The sequence below is a fragment of the Chaetodon trifascialis genome, chromosome 6 (genome assembly GCF_039877785.1).
Source record: "Chaetodon trifascialis isolate fChaTrf1 chromosome 6, fChaTrf1.hap1, whole genome shotgun sequence".
NCBI classification, from domain to species: Eukaryota; Metazoa; Chordata; class Actinopteri; order Chaetodontiformes; family Chaetodontidae; genus Chaetodon; species Chaetodon trifascialis.
Window position 1 is genome coordinate 9,339,228 of NC_092061.1, and position 26,324 is coordinate 9,365,551.

The 26,324-nt window shown below is 40.8% G+C and overlaps 1 protein-coding gene across 7 annotated transcripts; it reads left to right on the forward strand.

Annotated features, from left to right (window-relative positions):
* Positions 1 to 773: 773 nt before the first annotated feature.
* Positions 774 to 25,544, forward strand: clip1a (CAP-GLY domain containing linker protein 1a). 7 transcript variants are annotated; one of them, XM_070963766.1, is made up of 28 exons: positions 774 to 907; positions 4,965 to 5,285; positions 6,073 to 6,626; positions 7,401 to 7,525; positions 7,638 to 7,854; positions 7,972 to 8,169; positions 8,263 to 8,354; positions 8,642 to 8,702; positions 11,995 to 12,099; positions 13,378 to 14,286; positions 14,489 to 14,605; positions 14,933 to 14,990; positions 15,132 to 15,215; positions 15,349 to 15,505; positions 15,722 to 15,887; positions 16,098 to 16,313; positions 17,569 to 20,022; positions 20,869 to 21,006; positions 21,113 to 21,219; positions 21,308 to 21,428; positions 21,542 to 21,594; positions 21,737 to 21,757; positions 21,960 to 22,077; positions 22,593 to 22,743; positions 22,860 to 22,912; positions 24,161 to 24,288; positions 24,389 to 24,912; positions 25,075 to 25,544. In XM_070963766.1, the coding sequence occupies exons 2-27, from the start codon at positions 5,195 to 5,197 to the stop codon at positions 24,615 to 24,617; spliced, it is 6,723 nt and encodes a 2,240-aa protein (XP_070819867.1). In that variant the 5' UTR covers positions 774 to 907; positions 4,965 to 5,194; the 3' UTR covers positions 24,618 to 24,912; positions 25,075 to 25,544. The 7 variants fall into 7 exon arrangements, with proteins under 7 accessions (XP_070819867.1, XP_070819868.1, XP_070819869.1 ...); XM_070963767.1 differs by having other exon boundaries at positions 6,076 to 6,626; XM_070963768.1 differs by lacking the exon at positions 21,737 to 21,757.
* The last annotated feature ends 780 nt before the right edge of the window (positions 25,545 to 26,324 follow it).

Below are 26,324 nucleotides of genomic sequence, written 5' to 3' on the forward strand. Positions count from 1 at the left end.
TAAAGAAGCAACATGTTAGACTAGTGTCAGACATAGTTAGATTTTTAATAAAATGGTTCTCTGATGGGTTTCTTTTGGCATGAAAATTGGTATTTCTAATTTAAAAAAGTAAAATTTCTAATTTTACTGATGCTATTTAAAATATAGCAACATTCTGGCATACTGTTTCAAAGTTACATGAATTTCCCAACAAAGTGAATGCTGTGCAGCTGTGGTCCTTATGAATTTTCAGTCAAAAATACTTCCACTTAGACTTATACATGACATGCATACAGAATACTCACGCACCCACATAATGAATATACTTATGCAAATATACAAGCACACAAAGGCTTGCGTGTGTCGGGTGTGCTAAATTCAAGAAAAGGACAATTACTTAACTCACGTTTTGTAATGAAGTTATTACCTTGCAGGCATAAGCTCAGGAATTTGAACTGTACGTTTACACTGTCTTTATATTCAAAATTCAAGTCACATTTTTGATTATAATCTTGGAATAGACTTCCTTTCTTTTCAAAATATGATTGTAAAGCCTTTCTTTGGCAAAGGTTTTATGCTTGTATAGTTACTTGAGCTGCTCCACAGTACAGACCTGTACTTTGGCTGCAAAGTATGAGCCTTATTTCTCTTACTGTAACTGCCTTTAATTTACTAATTGCGGCACTTAAGTTCTTGTCAGGAAATTGTTTTGCTCTCTCAGAAGTGGGGAGAGTTCTATCTTACTCAACATATCATCTTTGGTCGCTCCTACAGTTGACGTTTCTGGAGGCCGTTGGACAGACAGCTCATACTCTGGGCTGTGCCTGCCCATGACTGATCCGAGCTTTAGTCGTCGTGGTTTTCCTCGTAGCTCGCTAGCTGTGTACTTTTTTCCTCAGAAGACGAAGGCTGGTCAGAAACATATCAGGTCAGTATTAGCGAACGTTAACTCGGGCCGAGGTCATGTATTTCCGTAAACGTCCCTTTGCTGCTGATAAGCCGGGAAACTAAGCGTAAGGTGAATGTTGTTTAGGTTGTGTAGACGTTAAGCTACTTGAGGTGTTAGTTTAGCTAGCTAGCTAACCAGCCCTTCTCATGGTTTCGACTGCAGGTTCACCGTATTGGCCGGGCCTCACTGCTAACGTTACTTAGCAACTAATCACGTCTGTTCTTATCCTGATAACAGACTGGGATTGATTTAAACCGGGGAGGTGACAGTACAGTCAACCAGCTGTTCATTTTAACAACATTTTACGGCAAGTTATCTGTTCAGGTGATCTAGAGGTTAATCTCTAAACAATTTGTTATGCTGACTCTCAACTTGTAGCAGCAGGGTGCCCTACTGGAGCTTCGGTGACATTGCGGAGACTTCTGGACTTGGGGAATTTGCTTCGGTCGCTTTGCTTCCAGCAGTGGTCTGTGTGTTTGAACATGTGGATGTAGGTACTTACCGGTATAACTCATCGGAAACGGGACATCGTCTCACCAGATACGTAGCTACTAGAGACGTAGATGTGCTTGCTAATTAGCTGGTAAGGTAAGTTAGCTGACTGTGTTTTTAAAGGTTTCACTCTGACCAGATGTGCCACCTCATCGACAGCTCAATCCGTTAGCTAACGCTACTGATCGAGGTGACAAGGCGAGGCAGGCCAATTCGTTGGTCAGACCTCAGGATAACTTATTTAACTGCGCAGGCACACAATGTAATATTAGTGAAGCAGCTGTGTAACAGTGAACTCTGCATTAGACAGTTTCTCGGTTTAAAGGTGTGACTTTGGCATTTCTCATTGAGCGTTTCAGGTTCAGACAGAAGGCAGTTTAACTTGTTTTGACTGACTGACATGACTCCAGCGTGGATTTTCGCAGACTTAGGAATTGCTAAGGCGCTTCAAAGTCTGACATTCCCGTGTTTGTATTTCTGCTAGCCATGCAGCTTCTCAGTATGGAATTTGAATAGAGTGAGAATGGCTTAAATTTGTGGGGAAGTCAGGTCATTTTTGCAGAAATACTACCTTTTGTTCATACATGTAAGATATTACGCCCACTGGAGTGGAAACCATCATGTGTGATTTTACACTAACTCCATGTAATACATCCTAGCTGTTCTAGTTGAACAGGCTCTGTTAGTTCTTGAAAGTCTGGATTTTACATCAGGGCCTTAGTGGAAACTTTGACGACCCTACCATAACTTTTAGTATTTCAGGGCTCAGTTACACTTGGACACGATTGTAAGTGCCAGAAATTGTTTAAGACTGGCAAGTGTTGACTGGTTGTATTGTAGGTTTGATGACCACCTGTAGACAATGAGGGTTGAAAAAATCTGTATTTATTGACACTCAGGAGGCAGGATACTTCCGGCTCTTTTTCTGTGCCAGAAGCATCCTGTCCGGTTATTGCTTTTCTACACCTTCTTCTGTCGGTGCTAGCAGGGGCCTGTATAATCCTCCCAGCAGATGTTTCCTCAAAAGGAAGAATCAGAGCTCACTTTTGTCTCTGTGATGACAAAAACAAGAGTGTGGATTACATCAGAGAATACAGACTTCTGAATACTAGATTTGTACTTTTTTGTGTGTGAACTTGTGATTTTACTGTATCAGGCTTATGAATCTCATAAAATGTACTGATTGCTCCCCTTGTGAAGCAGAAAGAGAGGGATGCCTCAGGAGCTCGGACAGTCAAAGGAAACCTGCTGCACTTGGTTCAATATTCTTGATGTCAGTGGCTAATTCAGCCACTGAAAGACAATGTGGAATGAAAGCCCACTGGGTTGTGTAACCACTGACACCCTCCCATCAGTTAATAAATACTTGTGTGGCTGAAATGAATGGGGAGTTTCTCCTGTCATTGCAAAACATGCAAACAGATTCAGCTATCATCTGTATCATTAGTGGTTTTGCACTCCTGTTGTCAGCAAGATTTGCTAAACTAAATATGTAGGATTTCCATACTGTACACTGGAAAGTCAACAAGTTTGGTATGTAGCAGTGTTACTGTATATGAAGTTCTTCCCAACATGCTTTTTGATGCTTGATGGTCCATGCTGTTCATATGCATTGCTTGGACAGACTCTGAGCATGTCAAGGTCTGTCAATACCAACACGGAAGCTGATTATGTCTACGCTGTCATTTTGAGAAGTTGGGTAAATCGCAGTTCTGTTTTTCAGGCAGCCATCGACTCACTTCTATTTGGTTATTTAGGGCAGAAAAAAATGAAACCAGACTATGTGGGATTTGGGTATAGCCTAGTACTGAATCATTTTAATCTCTTTAAGAATTACACTTTTTAATACATCCTCATATTAATTCTCTTAAACTTTTGCAAAACATTGGCATTTGGCTTTCTTCCTGACTACAGATTAGAGTGAGAGTCAGTGGCAAAAGATTAACATTACTGCAGTGGGAAAGTCTCCAGACTAAGTGGATCATTTTCAGCTGACTGCTTCAGCTCACCAATCAGAGCTGAAACACCCTGTTAATGCACACAAGATGATCATAGCAAACCCTGGTGATGTTCAGCTAAGACATCATAATGCACGTGATTATCAGAAACTTTCCTTGTCATATTCCACAGGCTTATGGATCAATCAGACTAGATATTGGGAAGAGTTTCCCTTTTATTTGTTCAAAATTAATTACTGAAGATTTAAAAGGTCACATATTGGCTCCTTTTGCGTGTCTTTAATTTCAACCATGCAGTCAGCCGTTGAGATGCTTTCATTCTCTGGCCTCCTCCTGACCCGAGGCAACTAATCAGTATCATTCAAAGACACAGCGGGAGAAAACTGGAACACTGCGCTGAATTGGGTCGCAGCTTTCTGATGGCCACCCTTTATTTTCTGCTGAGACATATCTAGGAGGGTGTGTGACAGTGTCTTCTTGGTTGTTTTGGTGAACCTACACACTGTAGCTTTTAGACCCAAATATTCAGTGATATTGAAAGCCCTTTGTTAAATGTTGTGTGCATATTTTCCTGACTTGTTTTTTCATGGCACGCTTTTTATACAATGTTAAGTTGTAACAAGGCTTCATGTCATGATTTGGCATGTTTGTACATATACACCACTCAGGATCGTGTTGCTAACAAAGCAGCTCATCCTTGCTTTAGGTTGCTTGTGTGTAGCTCACTTTTCCTGATTGTGCTCGCACAGTAAAGCATCAGACTTAATGTCCTGGACTCTCTCTGCACCTGCTCAGCAGAGATCATGTTGGAAACCATCCACTGAAACAGGCTGTGATGCTGCAGATCTAACAGTGGATTGGCCTGAAACTCAAAGCTTGTCAGGAGTTTTGCTCTATAAACGCATAAAACGCATAATGCCAACCCAGTCGTATTGTTAAACTACTAACAACAGGCCGAATGTGTTTAGATAGTATGTTCAGCCAATCAGTGTCTGTGGTGAGGTAATCTGACAAACAGGATAATCTGCTGGTGGTGGTCTTGCTTCTACAGTAATCCTGTTTTAGAAAAAGCTGCCAAACAGATTTACACGATTTTATATGCCAGAATGTTAGATTGAGCGAGAGACTGGGTTTGTGGTACTGTGTGTTTTGTGGTCAAGGTCACAGATGATAAGCTGTTCAGAAGTTCACGATGGCAGTAACATAGACTGCATACTGGCTGCTCTTTGACAGGGTATTTTTAGATCTAACTGTGATGTTGTGTGTCCTGAGGAGCTTGTTGTCATAACAGAAACAAAATGCCTCCATTAACAGTCCGTGAATATGCCTGAAAGGCACATTTGTACTAACTATTTATTAGTTCACTCTCAGTTAGATTATTGCCACCAGTGCCATCCACAACAGAGATGGAGGCAGGAAAAGTCAGCAAATGGTACATTTGCTGACTTGATTAATTAGCTTGATTGCATAATAACATTCCTTGTTCATCAGCCATCTTTATTACTTCGAGTTCTTAGTAAGAAAATTATTGATTAAACCTAAAATGAAATCAAACAATGTTTCTTTTTATCTTTCTCTCCAAACAGGGTCCTTTTTGTGGGCAGCACTTTTTCTCCCTCCTCCCTTTTCCTGTTTTTTCTTTTTATTTTCCATTTTTTGTTTGTTTTTATTTTTGTTTTTTCTTTAATTGGTTTTGGTGCGGAGGGAACGACTTCGCCCTCACAGAGCTGCAACAAGTTGTTTTCATGGTCTGGGGTCAGTCTGTACCTGCTGACGGACACGAGCCTTGTGGGTCTAAGAGATCACAGGAGGAAACATGAGCACAGCCAAGCCCAGTGGGATCAAAGTGCCCAGCAAGATAGCTAAGTCCCTTGGGACCACAGCCCCCAAGACCAACCCCAGCACAGGTAAGAATTTTCCCTTAACATGTGCTGGCTGCCCTTGAATATTCTGTAGCAAGAGAGAGTCATTTGTGTTTCTCTTCTGGGGTTAAAAGGCTGTTTGGTGTTTCACCTAACCTTAACAAGAAATTCATTTTGACACTTCAGTTTTGCTTTGCTAGAGGCAAACATTGTACTGTGTTCATGGTACTGTCCACCATGTGAAACATTCTACACATGTTGGTCTCTGGTTTGACAGTGCTTTGACTTGACTTGGCAGCAATGAAATTAGATAATGAAGTTTAGAGTACTCTGACATGATCCTCCTCAAAGAATGCTTGGGGAATTAACCATAAAGCTTTTTTATTAGTTAGCTAAGGTTTGTAATAAGGGGCTCAATATCTCACATGTGAGGCAAGTGACTGTTTTGTGTAGTGCATAGGGGGCAGCATTAAGGAGATCTAGGCATCACAGCTGTTACACCAGTACCTTACCAAAATTAATGATTTGTAGTGGTGTGTTAAGGTCAGCTTTTCAAACTTTAGCTTATATTTCTCTTGTCACACCAGTATTATTGCCATGATAGAATTTAGTTGAAGACCCCCACAAATGTAAGTCAGGTAACATAGTAAAAGAACACATTTGCACATAGGAAAGATTAAACTTCCATAGTATAATCTTGACATCAATTAAAGTTGCATGACATGTGCAATGCTTTGAACAGCATTCGTGGCATTCGTCTTTCCTCACACAACTCAGTGACTGTGGATTTTTATAAACCACTGTTCTCTTTCTCTGTCTCCTTATTTTTCAGCAGGAGCTAAAGTTGCTGCGGCTGATAAATCAGCTGCAAGTGCCAGTGGAGAAGATGCCCAGAGTGGTGGGGAGAGCTTCCAGATTGGGGAGCGAGTATGGGTGAATGGAAATAAGCCGGGCTACATACAGTTTTTGGGAGAGACACAATTTGCCCCAGGACAGTGGGCAGGGATTGTTCTAGATGAGCCAATTGGGAAGAATGATGGGTCGGTGGCAGGGGTGCGCTACTTCCAGTGTGAAGCCCTGCGAGGAATATTTACCCGTCCATCCAAGTTGTCTCGCACAGAAGGGGAAGCTAATGGAACCCAGACAGCACCACCCTCCCGCGCTGCATCGCCCACTCCTTCAGTTGGTAGTGTAGCCTCACATACACCCACCACAAAATCAACATTACCCTCAACTACCACAGCAACCAAGAAGGCCTCCTCCACTACACCAGCTACACCATCTTCCAACCTCACACGCACAAACAGCGAATCCGTCTCCAACCTCTCAGAGACTGGATCAGTTAAGAAGGGGGAAAGAGAACTGAAGATGGGTGACCGTGTGTTGGTAAAGTTTGTTACATTATCTAGAAGAAAACACATTCTTCTGCCCTGGATTTTTCAGCAAAGTGACAGAACTCTAAAAGTCTACATTTGTTTTATGTATTAAATTAGCAAAATTTGGATTTTGGACCATCCTCTTCAGTCACCATCTGTGTGCAGTCCTGCTGGATTGATTGCATGTTGATTAGCAACTTCCTTCCAGCTTAAGCCTGCTTCTTGCGGTGGCCTCTGCAAATCTGCTTGGCGCCTGCAGACCACCACAGTTACGCTACTGCAGCCCAGTGCGTACCTCATGAAAATTGAAACGTCATATTTGTGGCCGTACTTACTGCATGCAGCTCCTTGTTGGTGATTGGCCTGACAATCAGAAACCAACATATTTATGAAGACCAGAAGAACATAAAAGCAAGTAGTAACAGCACATGTGCTGTACAGTGGCAAGTCACAGCCACTATATATAAAAGTTAAAACAAAGAACATCCCATTTGGTTTTCCCTGCTTAATAAATATCCTCACCACTGCCAAATTTAGTATCATGTAAACCTTGCAGCTGTGCATTTAATTTTTTTTATTGAATAATTGAAAGAAAAAAAACGTACAGTGTCACATGTTGACAGTGTGGCCTCGGTCTCTTCAAAGCTGTTCAGGCTTGTTTCTGTTGCTTTGATGGAATTATCTCACTCAGGGTTTATTACCAGGCAAAGCTGATTATTCTTTAGGCCTCTCTTATCTGTGTAGGAGATTAAATGTTGGCTAATGTTTGGTGTTTTCTTCTCAGGTTGGTGGTACAAAGGCAGGAGTGGTACGTTTCCTTGGAGAAACAGATTTTGCCAAAGGCGAGTGGTGTGGCGTGGAACTGGATGAGCCCTTAGGAAAGAATGATGGGGCAGTGGCAGGCACAAGGTACAAAAGCCACTGGACCTGTAAATAACTTAAAGAAAAGGTGTTATACTTGCCAATCACATGTATACTATGACTGTCATTCTTGTGATTGTATTCCATTATCTGTTCCCAGATATTTTCAGTGTCAACCCAAGTATGGCTTATTTGCTCCAGTTCACAAAGTCACTCGAATTGGCTTCCCTTCCACCACGCCAGCCAAAGCAAAAACAACAGTTCGGAAAGTGGTGGCCACACCATCAGGGCTAAAACGAAGCCCTAGTGCTTCCTCCATCAGTACCATGAGCTCTGTGGCATCCTCTGTCAGCGCCAAGCCCAGCCGCACTGGCCTGGTGAGACATGGACACACTCCGTTACAGCAGTGTTAGAAAATCATACTCATCCATTTTTGTAATTCTGTAATTCTTTACTCACCAGGCTGGCCATGTTTGTATTCTGTTTTTCCACAGCTGACAGAGACATCGTCACGCTATAATCGTAAAATTTCAGGCACTACAGCTCTGCAGGAGGCGCTGAAGGAGAAGCAGCAGCATATTGAGCAGCTAATGGCTGAGAGAGACATGGAGAGAGCTGAGGTTGCCAAGGCCACTGGCCATGTTGGAGAGATGGAGCAAGAAATTAGCCTGCTCAGGGATGATCAGGAGCAGGTCAGCTCGTCATAGCACCTCCTTCTCTTAAGATTAATTGCCTTGTCATTTATATTGATTTTTTTTTGTACAATGTCAACGTTTCTGTTGAAGATGGAGGCTAAGATGGACCAGTTACGTGCCTTGGTCGAAGCTGCAGACAAAGACAAAGTCGAGCTGCTGAATCAGCTCGAGGAAGAGCGTAGGTAAGGATTCCCACAGGTGTGACTGAAATACTGTCACCCATGACAATATGTCATCTATAATTATTTTCATATTATGGGGTAAGTTGGTTGAGATGGAAAATAGGAAAAGGACAGGTAAGATTATAATGCTGTTATACTATCAGTGTCATGAGGAAAGATATGTGCCTGAGTTGGTTTAAGCCTGCTCTTGCTCATTGTAGTTTAAGGTTATTAGGTAGCCAGCTGTGCTGAAACAACAACAACAACAAAAAAGCTCCAACAAGATCTTTTTTTTTCCTGTTGAATAGGAAGGTGGAGGACCTTCAGTTCCGTGTAGAGGAAGCTTGCATTACCAAAGGAGACCTAGAGGTAAATACACGACACAGATCCACACCATTGCAAAGAAAACACTTCATTGAATTTGTGTTTGGCAAACAAAACATGGATCGATGCAGTAATATTAAATCAGACTGCAAACTGCATTTCTACTTTTGTTAAACAAAAACGTAGGATGGATGTTTAATCCAACATTTGTCCCACTGATTTAAAATCTAAATTTTAATATTAATTCAGAAGCAGCAGCTACAGTCAACCTCCATTCTGGTTGCATCTCAGGATTCCAGTTCATGTAAACCTGGCTCTATATCCATCACTGTATCCATTGTTTAAATGAGTGTCTCCGTGGGTGCAGGTCTGATGCAATGTAAGATTCACAAGATTATCTGGCATCCCTTGTCACACAGCTACAGTTGAATCCAGACTGAGCATTTGCATGAGCTCTCGTTTATGTTAGCAGTACAAGCTATCCACTGTCCAGTCTCACTCTCAATGTTTGCATGGACAGTTTCATACTGCCTTCATCTTGCATTAGATGATGTGCTTTCAAATGCACCCAATGGTGCAGGAAGGCTCTGGCTTTGATGACAAGGCCAGACTATGCCCACACCAGAAATAAATACGTATCCAGGCCTTGTTAATGGGCATATTAATATTTTTGGACTAGGGTTAGCCTAGTGATAGACTTAATGTAGAGAGATCAATTATAAAAAAAGCAAATGTAATTAATCTTTACCTATTATGGAGAGATAAATTATTATTGCCCCAGTTAATCATCAAAGCAATGGCGATTGTTACAAAAGGGCCGGCATTGTGTTTTTTTTCCTTTACACAATATTTTACAGTGATTTAACGTAGAAGCTTCTGATTACTCATTGTGTTTTTCTCAAGTCAGCCATGTTCATCCCAAGTAATGCCAGAGTATTGGGGCCCATTGGTATTTGTGTTCATATCTGATCAAAGGATTTGTTATTTATTCCACAGTGCTTCACAGGGGACCATCTCAATTACCCTGAAGGCATCCAAGCTCAATATAGATGTTTAAAATGAGGGCAACAGGGTTAGGATACCCATTTATATTCTTTTTAAATGTGTATACTAACATTTTATTACTTACTGACAGCTGTGGATATGTTAAAAACTTGCATGCAGCTTGAAATACGGCAACAAAAAACTCCAAATAGGCAAACTCAAAAATGCTTTGTTGACTTCAGGCTGTTGAAGGTGTACTAATGTTGTGCTATAACCCTCAGTGCCTCCCTGTTCAGTGATGTGACGTTACTGCTTCTTTTTCCTTCTCGTCCTCGTCTTTCATGTTGGTCCAGTGCTCAGCATGGAACCACTGGAGATGCTCCCTTGTCATTCCACTGCCCAGTCACAGACCTGAATTCTGTTTCCCCACTGCAATTTAAGGGGGAATAACACTGAGCCTAAGAATTCAGATGTAATTTTTATACAACGATAGATGTGTCAGGCTACATTATAGTTTATATCTACTCCAACAGTGAACAGTGGTTGCATACAGTGTCTTAGTATACTTTCATTCGAAGCAGCCAAATGTCAGTGAGCCCTAAAATGTATTTGTCCTAGTTTGATAATCTTTTTGACTTATGCATTACCTTTGAATGATGGCTCACTTTGTTAGGTTGTGTCCATGGAAGATGTAATGTTGTATGAAATGGGATAGGCTGCTGACATAACATTTAAAACTGGTGTTATTCCCCTATTTGATATGAAACTTTAGGTGTACATACCTACACTGGGTAGCATGTAAGACTAGAAGCACAATAGTGTGCCTCATTAAGTTGCCATTAAAACCCTTATTCATAGGACGCAACACCAAGAAGTCAAATGGGAATCCTTTCTGTTTCTCGAGCCTGACATGCTTCTGTGTTAGTGATTGATTATTAAGTTGGTCACAAAAACTGCACGTGGTGGTCTGATAACTGGTGGTTTCTTACACAATACTTACCATATACAGTGTGGACAATGGCCTTATAACCAAAGAGAGAAAGCAGTGTGTTGATTGGTAAAGCTACAGGCTTTATGAGTCTACCAGCACAAAATCAAGATGCAATGTGGGTTTTGTTGAAAGTACAGTAAAATGCAGAAAAATTAAATGTCTTTATGGTGACTTTATAATGTTAAACCAATATGACAATTGTACAACGTTATATATTTTCTGGATGATACAAGCCTGATTCCATAAAAATCGGACCACTGTGAAAACATAAATAAAGCAGGATGTGATGGTCCTTTTTAACATACACTCAACTGAAAGCAGGACAAATACAATATATTAATGTTTTACCTCATCAACTTCACTGATTTATGTAAATATCTGCTTATTCTAAATTTAATGTAACAACATGTTTCAAACAAGTTTGGACAGGGACAACAAAAGACGGGGAAAGTTGTGCAATGCTGCAAAAACACCTGTCTGGAACATTCCACAGGTAATCAGGTTGATCAGGTGATAGTATCCTGATTGGGTATGAAAGGGCCATCCTGGAAAGGCTCAGTCGTTCACAAGCACAATGGAGCGAGGTTCACCACTTTGTGAACACATGATTGTATAAAGTATATTTCTCCATGGGCTCAGGAACCCTTAGTAAAACACTGTCGGTAAACTCAGTTTGTTAGAAAATTATTGCATTCTGCTTTTATTCATGTGTTACACAGCATCCCAACTTTTTTGGTATCAGGAATGTATAATTCATTGACTTCATTGTTACAGAACCAGTTATAGGAGACAAGAAACAACCACCACTGCTTTCTCTCCATGATGTGGTGAAGTCCTTTTACTTAAATTTACTTGCTGGTTTGACACACATTATCAAAATTTCTCTGTTTCGTAACGGTCAATGTGCTTTGTTCACCAGGTGTCAATTTTGCATGATTACTTCTAAACTGCCTCCATCAACATACTCATCCCGCTCATCCATAACACATGCCCCCTCGTTTGCTGCTCGTCTTGTATTTCCCACCATACTTTCACAAAATTCCCTGTGTGCAGCTGTTTATGGCACAGCCTGAGAGTTCTGCATGGGGTCTCTTCCTATTTCCACTCATCCACCACTCCCCACCCATACGCAACACCCTCATACACACACTCACATACATACATACATACATACATACATACATACATACATACATACATACATACATACATACATACATACATACATACACACCATCACCATTATCATTGTCCAAACCCCTCCATCCTCTTTCCTGTCTCCCTCCCTCTCTGTCTGTGTTGGGCTGGCATGTGATGGTGGCACTGGTGTGTTCTCTTCCTCTCCCCCTTGTTTACTAACAGACGCAGACCAGACTGGAGCATGCCCACATTAAGGAGCTTGAACAGAGCCTGCTCTTTGAAAAGACCAAAGCTGAGAAACTCCAAAGAGAGTTAGAAGACACTAGGGTAATGAATTCTGCTCTGCAGTGTCCTGCGTTGGAATAGAGGGCCTGGGCCAGGGATAAAATTATTCAGAAAATTTGCAGGGGGTACAAAGAGCCGAGCAATAACAGGAGCTTTGCTTTGTATGGGCTCATGGTGAATGAACCCCACAAATGCATTTTTCGGGCTTCCACAAGAAAAGTAATAGACCTGCTTTTACAGCAAACAAAACAAACTAACGTAGGTTTAATTAAATGCTCAAATCAGTCCTTGTAAAGTTAGTTTTGCAAATTCAACATCATAACTTGTGACATTAGCTATGAATTCAATTAACCATTTCTGAAATATTAACTTGCCTCACATTTAAATTAAGCCACTCAAAATAGACATTTCTGTTGTAACTGTCATAAAAAAAACCCACATGCATCATTCAGCTTTCTCGAGTGACAACTCTTTTACTTGTACTATTTTCCAATAAGTTACCCAACCTGAACTCACTCTTGCTTTACTAGTATCACTGCTTAACCAGACAGACAAACTTTTCCCTGTCCCAGCTAATCATTTTCTCAGTTATCCTATGTTCTACTTCCCCAGTCCTTCCCAGCATCCATTTGTCCTGCTTATTTGGTGTCCCTGCGTTTTGCTAGTCTAAAACCTGCTCCACCTCCCAGATTATGCATCCTTGTGTCGCCATGGGGTGTCAGGAAAAATATTGTTTTATAGTGTCATGAGGATGAGGGCCATAGTTTCCACAGGTTCTCTTTTGACAGTTATTTTATTTATTGAAGTAAATGTTGATTATAATGAAATAATTCATCTCAACCAGACTATTAAATATTAAGTTGAAGCAGTAAAAAGAGATGCATGTTTGAGAACACCAGAATAAATAATAGATTTAGAACATAGCTGGATTAACATAAAATTAATGTCAATACCTCTCCTAAATCATCACCAATAGCATTAATTCTGTGATTAAGAGTTTTAGTTGAATGGATGGTGGAAATGTTTACACACTGCTCTAGCTCCATACATGCTTTCAGTGTTCACTTCCATTATTTGGACCACACCCTTTATAGCCACAAGAGGTCAGTATATACCCTGTTTTGGCATCAATGGTTTATATGCCCTCATTAATCAAGCAAGCAGTTTATAAGAAAACATTGAGTTTTACTGTTACCAATTATTTTTTCATTTGTTCAGTACCTGTATAGCATGATTAAGTTCCTAACAAGCTTTTGTACACTGTGCGTCAGTATGTCAGATTGCAACACATTTTTGATTTTAAGATTTCTGATTTTAAAGGTCGCTACTGTGTCTGAAAGATCCCGTATAATGGAGCTTGAGAGGGACCTTTCTCTGCGAACAAGAGAGGTGGCTGACCTGCAGCTGCGTCTTGGGACTCAACAGGGCTCTGAGGACTCCAGCTCGGCTCTTTCTCCCCTTTTGGAAGAGATAAACTCTCTGAGGGATCAGTTGGCTTCCCAAGAAGCTAAGCAGCAAGAGGAGCTTGCGAAGTACAAGGAAAAGCTACAAGCTCAAGAGAAGGCCCACAGTGAGGCAATTGCCCAGCTTCAGGCTACATCTGTAAGGCTCTCTGGTGACAACGAGCAGATGCAGATGCGCTTAAGCCAGGCTGAGAAAGAGAATGCTGACACCATTGAACTCTGGCGCTCCAAGTTGGAGTCTGCCGTTGCCTCTCATCAGCAAGCCATGGAGGAGCTGAAGGTATCCTTCAGCAAAGGTGCAGGTGCCCAAACAGAAGAACTTATAGAAACCAAAAGTGCACTAGAGAGGCTGAAGTTGGAACACAAGTTGGCTCTAGAGGAGGCTGTATCCAAACATGAAGCTGAGGCCACAGCGTGGACTCGGGAAAAACAGGCACTGAAGGCAGAGCTGTTGTCTTTGACTGAGGACAAGGAACGACTAGAGGAGTCGCTACGGTCCAGCGTGGAAAAAGCAGAGGAGCAGCACCTTGTGGAGATGGAGGATGTTCTTGGAAAGCTTCATGCTGCTGAACTTAGTGTAAAGGAGCTTGAGGAGAAAGAATCGATATTGGCAAAACAGGCCCAAGACAAGGACAGAGAAACCAAAGATCTGATGGCAGAAATGGTGGCTCTCCGCAGCCAAGTAGCACAAGGTAACCAAGAGCTTGCAACCCTGAAGAGTCAATTAGAGGAGGTTCAGGGCCAAGGAAGTAACCAGCTTGCTAAGGTGGGTTCCTCGTCACCTCCTGTCCATTTAAATATTCAGTTTTCAGTGTGTCTCACATGTTAGTGAAGTGGTTTCCTTGTTTCTTCTGTTAGGTTAGTTTGGCATTGTCAGACAATGCTTAATCGCTTTGTTAATGTTTTGATATTTCAGTTTGCTTTTGCCTTTTCGTCCATTGTATTTTTTTGCTTGACCTGTGTTATAGGTTAGTGAATTGGGCTCTCAGTTGGAGGGCCGTCAGCAGGAAATCCTCTCTTTACAGCAGAGTCTGAGTGCTGTGCAACAGGAGAAGGACACCCTGGAACAGGAGCTTGGAGGCCTGGTGAGGCTTGTGGCTAATTCTGAGTGTGGATACAGTACCTCTTCGGTGTTCAGATTGAAGTCACTGCTCTTTTTCACATTCAGTTCCCTTTGAAAAACTATGTAATTGCATCACTAAAAATCCTAAATCATGCAAATTTCTTGTTACTTACTCGTCGATCCACAGATGCTGATATATCTTCAGTGTGCTAAAATCAGCTAAGATAATTGCTAATCCAGCACAAACCACAAAAATTTTAAACAAAATTCCAGAAAATATGAAATGATAAATTTGTTGCAGAAAAATCATCCACAAAAATTTAATGCAAGAAGTTTTTTTGTCCTACAGAAAGAAAGGTTGTCTGAAAGCACAGAGGAGCAGACAAAATCAGCAAAAACTATGCAAGGTAAATAATATGACTAACTTTTCTTTGTTCAGTTAGACACATGTTTTTCCTACCACCTTTTCCCCATCATCTGCTGCTATTGGCATTTTTCAGTTTACAAAGGCTTGTGGGATCTAAAATTTAACATTTTTCTTTTTGCAGAAACACTTGAGAAGCTCAGCAACAAGGAAGAGCAGTGCACATCCCTGTCCACAGAATCAGAGTCTCTAAGAAGTCAACTTGCTGGTGAGAATTTGAACTGCATTCTTTCATGGCCATTTTTTTGTGCGTATGTAAAGCATTATTGCGATATTATGTTTGTTCCCTTTCTTGTTGAAAAGTATCCTTAAAACCTATGATCAAACTTGTCTTTACCCAGGGCTGGAGAGGAAGCTGAAGGCTGCAGATGAAAAGCTTGAGCAACTTTCAAAGGACAAAAGCAAGCTGGAAAATGATATTTCAGACATGATGCAGGCATCCGGTGATAGTTCAGTACAGCTGACCAAAATGAATGAAGACCTAATACAGAAAGAAAGGTACCACACTAAATTATTCCTTCCTATAATACTTCATTACACCACATAAAAACAGATAATACCAATCATGCCAAAAGTCAATAATTTCTCTATGACATGTTCTAATAAATCTGCAAATCTTATTTCAGTCCATACTGTAGCAGATTTATTTCTCAGTTAACCCAACTGTCACTGAACACTCTCCTCAAATGTCCTTTTTTTTCTGTTTTCACTCAGGAGGCTCGAGGAGTTCCAGAGTCAATTAGCAGAGGAGAAGGAGAAAGTGGCACACTTGAATGAACAACTTCAGCAGGAACAGTCCCACAAAGAGCAGGAGCTGAAAGAGACCAGAGATACACATCAGTCTCAAATAAGTAGCCTTCAGGAAAAGATTGTTAACTTGGTTAGTATTTTAGGGCAGCTCCAAATAAAATGTGTATAAGTGCATTTGAGAAGAATTTGTTGGATACCTCAACACTTTGTTTTATAGACATTTGTAGTATTCTCCACCTGTTTCATATTAGTGTGTCAGTAAATCACTGGCTGCCTCAAAACAAGTAGAAAAATGCTTTAACATGATTAGTTATTTGCTTTCTCATTTCCCATTTTCTAGGAGAAGACTGTTAAACAGGGGGAGACTGATGTTGAGCAGCTGAAAGCCTCACAAGAGAAATCCTTGTCTCAGGCCTCAGAGCTCCATGCGAAGGAGTGTGAGGTGCTGCAGAGTCAGGTTGACAAGTTGAAGCAGGACCTCTCTTCCTCCACGGACAAAACCGAGGAGCTGCAGAAATTGGTGTCTGAGCTGCAGCCATACAAGGAACAGGCTCAGGTAAGCACAAACCCACAAAGGTACAGATTCATCTGTCGAGTCAGTACGTTGTAAATGTTCTGCGAGGAACTTGTTTGACGTAACAAGCTTCTTTACGTATTATTGAGTTCACTAATATTCGATCATTCGGAGTCATGATCTATGCTTTTTGGATGAAAATTTCATACATCAATAAAGGTGATATTTTTGACATCACCTTTCATGATGTACCAGACATCAGACAGATGGTGCACCAGTCTTAACACTGACACAGAATGTGAAACCAAGCTTTTAACAAAATCACAGGAGACTATATGTAACTGTTTTCATTTAACATTAGTGATTATATCCTCATCATCATCTTCACTCTTTTACCGGCATACAGGTTATTTGTGATTAGTTGTTCCTTCGTCCCTGACATCAAGGCTGATAACCTCTTTTTTTCATATTCATCTTTCCTCTATATTGGATGGTGCCATGGGTTATATGCTTGCAGGGGTACACTTGATAAAATGATGTCTTCAGTGTATTTTATGGTTATGGTTATTGGACAAGACAAAGAAGAGCTAGTTTTGTTCTGGCTGCTCAATGAATGTTTATGTATGGGTTGGAATTGAATTGAGTTCAAGTTGTATCACTATTCACCATTTACATACTGCATGTTTAGCTACACTCTAGCCTAGCTAAATTTAGATAAGATTATTTAAGTCATAACCCCTTTTGCTACGTACCCCTGCTAGCATTGTTTATTAACTTGATATTTCATTTAAGTAGAACATTTTCACTTTCTAAGAAAAAGTTTGTTGTGTGTATTTTTCATTCATCATTGGAGGCACTGACATTTACATCATAGGCTTATACAGTATATATTTTCCATTAATTTTTATCCATTAAAAATATTTGAATATATAATGATACATACAGAAAATACTTGTGCAGTGTGGATCCACATAAAAATTCAAGTAAGTGATTGTAGTCATACACTCTAGCAGCCAATCTTTGTTTATATGCCAGTCAAATTTGTTGGTGTTGGTGTAATTAATACATTTATTTAAAGTAAGGGCTGAAGTGAAAATGTTCCACCTTATATTTTTGAAAATCATTGTGGTATAAGTTGTGGTGTGATCTTTGCCATTTTTGATGCTTCTGCAGCTTAACCTTTCCAATTGCATATCACTTATGTCCATATCTGCTTGGTTTATTTTTGGATTCATCTTACTTTGCCTTTTGTATATATATTCCCCTCCTTTTTTTTCTTTCAACTTTATTTTCCCAGTGTCTTTCTGCTGAGCTTGACTCCTACAAGCATGATGTTGAACATTTGTCCAAAAAAATGGAAAAGCAGAATCTAGATCTGGAAAATATGTGTAAGGAAAGTAAGGATGCTAAGGCTGAGAAAGGCAAATTGGAGAAACAGCTTTCAGATGTGCAGACTAAGCTCTCCGCCCTTGAGATTGGTCACCGGGAGCTTTCAGTCCAGAATGAAGAGCTGCTAAAAACCAGAGATAAGCTTTCAAAAAATCAGGAGGAACTACTTGCCAACAGCAAGCGCTCACACGAAGAAAAGACCTCAGTGAACAAGGAGTTGGAGAAGCTCAAAGATCTTCTTCAAGAAGTACAGACTGAAAACAAGAACCTGAAGCAAGTTAAAAGTGACCACCAGGCCCAAATCGAGGACCTTCAAAGACAAAATGCAGAAAGGAATGACTTGCTCTTGAAGCATCAGCAGGACCTCCACCAAACTGAGGCTCAAAAGAAGCAACTACTTGAGGATTATGAAAATGTATGCAGAGAGAAGAACAGACTTGAAGACGACCTGAATGAAACCAGGTCAAAGCTGACATGTGAGAGGGATAATTTAATCTTAGAGAGAGATTCAGCTAGAAATGCCAAAAAATCTCTTGATGCTAAAAATGCTGAGTTGCAGGCAAAGCTTAAATCCTTGAACTTAGAAAAGGAAGATCTTACAATGAAGAATACGCAGCTGCAGGCCCTCACAGAAACATTAACAAAAGAGAAGGTGGAGATGTCCTCTGAAATCAGTGCTGCTGTGTTGGATAAAAAAAGCCATGAGACAGTGAAGGAGGATCTCCAGAATAAGCTTAGTGTTACAAAGAAAGAACTGGAGAGCTCTGTCCGTGAATGTGAAGAACTTAAGGCCTCAAAAATGAGCCTGGCCCAGATGCTTGAAGAGTTCAAGACAAGCAATCAGGTGACGGATTCTGAGAGGCTTCACCTTCTGCAGGAGAAAGAAGACTTACTTGCAATCCAAAGAAGAGTCTGCAGTGAGAAGGAAGAGCTCCTCAGAGAGATGGACGAATTAAAGGAGAAGCTTCAAGTCTCAGCTGAACAACTGTCTCAGTCAAATGAGAAATTTAAAGATGCATTATCGTCTTTTGAGCAAGAGAAACAAGCATGTCGCCTTCAGAATTCTGAAACTGAGATGGCTCTTCATGCCATACGAAAAGAAAAGATGAGCCTGGAATCGGCACTAGAGCAGCACAAAATGGATTATGAGCGTTTGGCAGGAGAGAAAGGAGAATTAGAAGAGAAGCACACAAAAGCCATATCTGAGAAAAATGCTCTGTCCACTGAGCGCGATAAGCTAGCTGGTGATATCCGAACAACTAAGGAGCAGTTGGATAGTTACTCCAGAGATAGTGCTGTCTATATTCAAGAGAAGTCTCAATTAACAATAATTTTAGAGGAAACCAAACGGCAAAAAGACGAGATCGAAGCAGAGATGACCTCTTTGAAACGAGAAAAGGCTGATCTACAAAATGAACTGCAGAAATGCAATTCTGATATTGGAATTCTTGAAAAGGGCAAAACTGAGCTGCTTCAAGAGCACAATAAACTGAAGGTGGACTTTGAGAAAGGCAGTTTAGAATCTGCTCAACAGATTGATAACCTTACAAAAGATTGCCAGCGTCTGCAGTCGTTGCAGGCTGAGGCTGACGAAAAAGTGCAGTCCTCGCAGAAAGAAGCCCAGGAGCTGCTTCAGGAGATCCAGGAGTTGAAATGTCAGACTGAATCGATGTCAGAGGCCAAGCACCTTCTGGAGACCCAGCTACAGGATGAATCCAGTGAACGGAAGAAAGCCATATCTGACAAGGATGGACTTTCCAAACAAATTGAGGAGCTCCAGAAAACATTACTCAAAGTTACCCAAGAAAATAAGGAGATTTCTTCTAACCTTAAGAATGTTGATGAGCAAAATCAGTCTTCTATGGTGAATATAGAGGCTCTGAAAACACAATTGAAGCAGCGAGAGCAAGAAACTAGACAGTTGACAGAAGATAAAGAACAGCTGGTATCTAAGCTTGAAGAGATGGGCACACAGATGACCTTCCTGACCACAGAGAAGAAGGACCTTTTAGCTGGACAGTGTAAATTGGAGCAGGACATTTCTTCTCTCCACACAAGCCAAGAAAACTGGCTCGCAGAACGATCAAGCCTCCTTGGAGAGTTAGACAAGTTGCACACAAGACAGAAACAGCTAGAGGTTGAAGTCAAGGGCCTACAGTCTGATAAAGAACTTTTGGAAAAGCAGTACAAGAATGCTGTTGAGGAGGTATCTGCTTCCGCCGTGGTAAAGGATGAGATATCCACCAGCATCTCAAATCTAACAGCTCAGAAGGAAGCCCTGCAGGCGGAGAGGGATGAAGCTACCCAGCAAGTCAGGCAGCTCGAGTCCCAACTAAAAAATGCCATTTCTAAGCAGCTTGAGGTATTCCTCCTCCAGTAGTAATCACTGTCACACGTACCTTAGAGTGGCTGGGGCTATGTCACCTACTCACTGCATGCTTGCTGGTTTGTTTCCCTTTCCCCTTTCCTTTTATTTGCGTGTCTAACTTTCATCTTCCATTTACTAACTGCTGTTATTTACCCTTAGCTCCCAGCCTTTGCCTGTGGGCTTATAACGTGATCTAACATGAGGCAAAATTCTTATGGGTTACGTGGTTATGTAGGTCTAAGGTTGATCTTTATCACACTCACCACCATCTGATGGTGTTTCCTATTTCATTTGCATGATTAATGTCAATAGGACTTGTTAAAAAAAAGGTGTGGTAGTCTATCAACATATCGCTTTGAAATTAGTTTTTATCGTATATTATTATTGCAGAGATTCTAGAGATTATAGCACCAATAATCTGCTTTATCTGACAAAACGTACGTGAATGGGTTGTCAGTATCCGTTCTGAGGCCACAGGTTGTAGAGTGTCTACTAATTATTTTCCTCCTTAGTGTAGTGTTTCTGTTGTTAATTATCAACCAGAATGCACTTGAAAAATTGAAAGTTGCAGTGAACAGAGATTTGGATAAATGATTCAAAATCAGTAATTGCGATGGCTCTCTCATTAAGCATGCAGATAATTTAAAAAATAATATTGAAATGAGATCATTGGTTGAAGTCCAACAATGCATTATGAAGAAATTCAGCACTGACCTGCAAATTTCTTATTCTGGTTGGTGGTTGGTTGAGGTCATGAAGTGTTGATCGCAACCAACCATTTGCTGCTCTTGATTTGAAATGTGTTGTTCTAAGCAAATATCCTGCTCATGCACCGTTTAGGCTACAGAGGCCTCTGGCAAGACTGCTGAGGCTCTCGAACAGCTGACAAAAGAGAAAGCCAGTTTGATACAGGAGAAGAACGAAGCCCAGTCTCTGGTGGAAGAGCTCCAGAGCTCCAAGCAGGAGATGCAGACCCAGGTAAGAGACGGGTCTTTGCATAGAAAATCATAATGTAAGCTTTCAGTGAAATCTTTGGTGTCTTGTTAGCTGCCACAATAAATATAATTGCCATTATTGCTTTTAGCTAAAGAAATTGAGGAAAGAGAATTCCAAGTACCAAGAAGATCTGAATGTATCCAAAGAACAGCTTGGTACAGAAACTGAGAGGAATAAGAGTCTGTGCCGGGAAATGTGAGTAGATCCTTAATTTGGGCTCCAATATATCGTCTACATGAGTTGTAAGAATTTCATGATGACTTTAACGTTTGTATTTTTTCAGCGAGGAGCTTAAAGAAGCAGATTCTGTGAAGACGCAGTCCCTGCAGATGCTGCAAGATGAGAACAACAAGCTCACTCGGGAGCTTGATAACAATCACAAAGGCCAGGGTGATCTAGTGAAGGTGCAGCACTTAAACACTTCTTTATTTTAAAAAGGATGTTACATTAACCTACAAGCATCAGAGCATTTTCCGTTTCAACTATTAATCTGCTGACCATGATTTTTTTTTTCTAGCTCAAGGATGAGCACTCAAAACTCAAAAAACAGTTGAAAGAGTTGAAGCAAAGGTAAGAGAATGCACTATCATTTTATGATCTGGCAGCTTCTCAGATCTCTGCAGTTTCAACAACATTTTAAAGCCTGTTGCCTAAATAAGCACAAATGCTTTCACCCATGACTGATATTTCATGCTGCTCTTTTCCTTCAAAGCCTGCCAAATAATGCCTTCAGGTACTTCACACCTCTAATATTACGTGATGTCGGTCATTGTCATGTAATAGTACAAATATATTAGCCTCATATGTGTAGGCAGATAATTAGGAACAAGTAAGGTATGGTCACATTAAGTTTAAGTTCAATAAAAAAATCCTGCACACCAACCTGTGGTGTGTGCTTAACCTCTGAGATTTATTTGGTATTGTGTATTTGACAGTGAGAGCACCTTGAAGGAGCAGTTTGAGAAGGAGAAGGCCACCCTCCAACAGTCCATCCATAAAAACAGTGCCTTAATTTCAGAAAAGGACCAGCAGGTGGAAAACCTGAGGAGCGAGGTGAGAATCGAATACACGATGGTTCTCTCTTTTTGACAGAACTGTTGAGCTTGTACAAAATGAATTCAAGCAAATTAAGATTTTGGAGCGTGCAACAGCAGCTTTTATGAGTGTGCACATAAAGATATACAAGTGCAAACTTCTACTTATTGGTTTTTTCATTGCCTGTTGCTTTAACAGCATATGCCTCTTAAATCCGTTATATATCTCTAACTTTTAGTGTCATTTCCTTTTCACAGTTGGTAAACAAATCAAAAAAAGAAAAAAAAAACTGCAGACCTTGCTGGGACATTTCCTGTATTTCAGAGTGACAGAATGTCACTTCTAGGCCAAAAAAAATCGTGTTGCCAGTGCAAACCTAGTGACACGTTTCTTGTCGCAGGTTCAAAATAGATGTTACGCGTTCATCCTTTTAAGACACGTTTAGAACTTAAAAATGCTGTCTGTTGTATTAGTTGTGGTCGTGTTAGATTTTGTCCTAACACATTGAATATCATGGGTTGTTTTCTTCACAGCTGGCTGTAATGCGTGGGGAAAGTGCCTCAGTTAAGACACTACAGGGCTCAATTCAGGCCTTGGAGCGAGACAAGGCTGAACTACAGGAGTGTGTTCTGAGACTGGAGAAGGACCTGGCTGCAGGGCCCGACGCCATCAACAAGTCCTCAGGTAAGAGTGGGCTTAACTCATGACCACAACTAATATATCTGATAGCACTGAGGTAAGTCCTCTGTGAGGTGACCGCAAATGAAAACAAGGTTATCTCGTCTACTCCTGCATTCCAGGTGATGCAGTTTTGGACCAGCTAAGGGAGGATAAGGAGACTGCAGAGAGTCAGGTGTGTATGTCTCCTCTCATCCTGAAGAACACCAATCATAGGCCTGGATAGGTTGAGGGTTTTTGCCATTCATACATTCGGTGTAAAGATGCTTCCCTACCCTGACCCTTACAATTTATCTGGTTTAAGGATAACTTGGTCTCATTTACATTTTCATTGTACTTGGGGCAGGTGTACGGAAACAGTCTTACTGAATGCTGTTTGTGAAATGACTGTGCTGCTTACTCAGACATTTACTAACCAATACTACTGATTTAGCAGTAGACTCTGAATTTTACAGTTTACTGTTGACTCACGTAGCTGTTACAGTATAATGTTTTATGGAGGTGAAAGGGGTTAAATTTGAAAGATTTGAAATTTCTTTAAAAGCATTGAGTCTCTGACCTAATTCAGTGACTGACATGACTCATGACTCAGTATCACGGTCGTGTTGGAGCATCTCACCCACAGTGGTGCGACGATCGCGTGTGTCATCATTCTCAGAACCTTCTTACTTTTAACCTCCTGCCTCTGTTTATTTTAAATGTTATACTGTTTCATCTGCGTCGGTGATGATTTGGGTGTGTGGTCTGGCAGTAAGTGGGTGCTAATTTGAATCTCAATTTTTTTCCTTCTCTTTCTTAAATCCCAACTCCTCTGCCCTGTCTCTGATGTTGGCAATGCTACACCGCCATCAGGCAGCGGTTTGTTAATGTTTTTCATCAGCTTCACTTGTGCATGTTTGTCTGTCACTGTCACTTTGGCTTTTATGTTTCATCCAGTGGTTCACATTATAGTTTGTGTCAAAACTACAAGCTGTCTTCCAAAGATGAGTCAAGCTTGGTTTGTGAACACCCTCAGCGCTCATTAAGCTCTCTCTTATGCAAAGTTGCAATTATGATGCATGCTTAGCAGACGTCAGATCTGTTACAGATAACTTGTAGTCAGTAGGACACTCATGACAAGTGGGTATTTTACTGACTCTTTAATGACTCATTCCAAGCTTCAATTTTTCTTTGGCTGACAATTCACAATGGCAATTCTTCATTGTAGTCAAGATTGGGTTCAGTATTTGGGGGATGTGGCGAGACATAGTTACTGTCATACCATCTATAGTCCTTGTCATGGGATTGAGGAAAAGTCTTGGCACATAATGCAATGAATAAGCTTCACAGGGAGACCCTATATCAGTTTTTAAAATATGTATTGTGTGAGAAAATCACTCATCAGCAGCAGCACTGATGCTACTGTCGTGCATCTCCTTCACAGATTGAGTTCCTGAATTCAGTCATCGTTGACCTCCAGAGGAAGAACGAGGAACTTAAGGACAAATTGGAGAAAATGGCAGCTGCTGCTCTCAATGGGAATAATCCAAGTGAAATGGATAATTATGATAGGTAAGTCCCATCCACAGCTGAGTTGCAGTGCAACTCAGATTTTTTCTTTCCATTCCTGGACAGTCAGTTACACATGGAGCTGCTTTCTTTTTCCCTGCAGCCACGACAAGGAACCCATGAAGAAGAAGCCTCCCCCGAGGCTGTTCTGTGACATCTGCGATTGCTTCGACCTCCATGACACCGAGGACTGTCCCACACAAATGCAGATGCCCGACTCGCCTCCACACACCACCTACCATGGCAATAAAGGTGAAGAACGGCCCTACTGCGACATCTGTGAGGTCTTTGGCCACTGGACCGAATCCTGTAATGATGACCAGACCTTTTGAAGCCTATATCACCCTCGTTCGCACAATCACTATTTTTGCACATCCTGTTAGGTTATGCGGTGCTTTTGGGGTTTTGGTTCGTATGTGTGCATTTCCTGTGCTTGTTTTTGCCAAGCGTCTTTATTGTCCACGCCAGTCCTTAAGCGCTCTTATAGGAGAATGGTCTTCTCAGAATCTCTCTCCAAATATACCAACATCCAGAAAAATAATATATAACAGTTGACAATTTGTAATTGTAAATGACTTTGGAGGAAAAACTGGTTGATATACCGGGCGTGTGTGTGTGTGTGTGTGTGTGTGTGTGTGTGTGTGTGTGTGTGTGTGTGTGTGTGTGTGTGTGTGTGTGTGTGTGTGTGTGTGTGTGTGTGTGTGTGTGTGTGTGTGTGTGTGTGTGTGTGTGTGTGTGTGTGTGTGTGTGTGTGTGTGTGTGTGTGCGTGCGTGCGTGTGTGAGGACAGTGTAGGTGGATGTATCATTATGGGAGAAGCGATGGTCTTCTTCAAATCATTTAATTTATCAGTATCCTAACATTGTTTGCACAGCTTGTTGGGGGATTACAAAGATAATATAGTTAAATCATTAAAGCTGTTTATTTGAAACTGTAAATTACTTGATTGAAAAACAAATGTCAGTTTTCGCAAAAAATCGGTGAGCTATAGTTTATTTTTTTATGTCTGGAAATACTATGTACTCTTTAGAAGTTTGATAGTATGTGTGTCATTTTGTGAGGGGTAATCACAGGGAGACATTTGTTCACTCTCTCCTGGAGTGACGCCGTGAAACCCTTTTTGTTTGGCTTTAATATGAACTTTTTTATGCTCTTCATGAAGGAACTGCTGAAAGATGATGTAAGAAAGCAGCAGTAAAACTTCAAGCACTTCACACTTACTGTCACCCCTTAGTTCCAGTGAAAGGGCCTTTCCAAAAAGTTTCTTTTCAATTACAAGATCATTTCTGTATGAAACAATGAAACACTTGGCATTTCTCTAAAAAATGTTTTGAATATCTGTATGATAATAAATGAAATTTATGTATGACTTAAAAATCAAACATCTGTGTTGATTGTTCAAATGAAAGCACTGTGGTCTCTGAGTTTGAAGCACACACACACAAAGTACACTTCATATAATAACTCTGTATGCAGAGAACCAGAAACCAACCAGTACTCCTACAGCCTCTGCTGGGTTTGATGCATGTCAGTTTGTGGTCATTTAAAAAGAAAGAAGATAAGAGCATGTACTGTGTAAGCACAATATTTCAATGCAAATCTGCAGTTAATCAGATTCCCATAAACCAGCTGACACAGTGTGGACTTGGGCCACTGGGGGTTGACATCTACGGGACATTTCTTCACTTTGCCTGTTCAGTAAATCAGCATTTCCAAGACATTAAGCACAGATCCCTTTAATTCACAGTGAAGACTAAACAAAGAACAATCTGTGATATCCCAGCCAAGAAGCAACACAGATTAAACAGACAATATGAAGTAATTAACACTCATGAATGCTGAAAGGAAAGCTCAGGAGCATGTTTTAGACCACTTGTGTCCATGTTCAGAGTAGGTTTCCATGGCTGTTCAGCCTGCTGCAGTTATCTTGTAACTGCATCATCTTGAGAAAGTCCCCTAAAGAAATTTATCTCTGGATCATGTGTGAAGAACATAAATATTTATCACGTACTGTGACAACTTTGAGGTTTCAAATTGGAC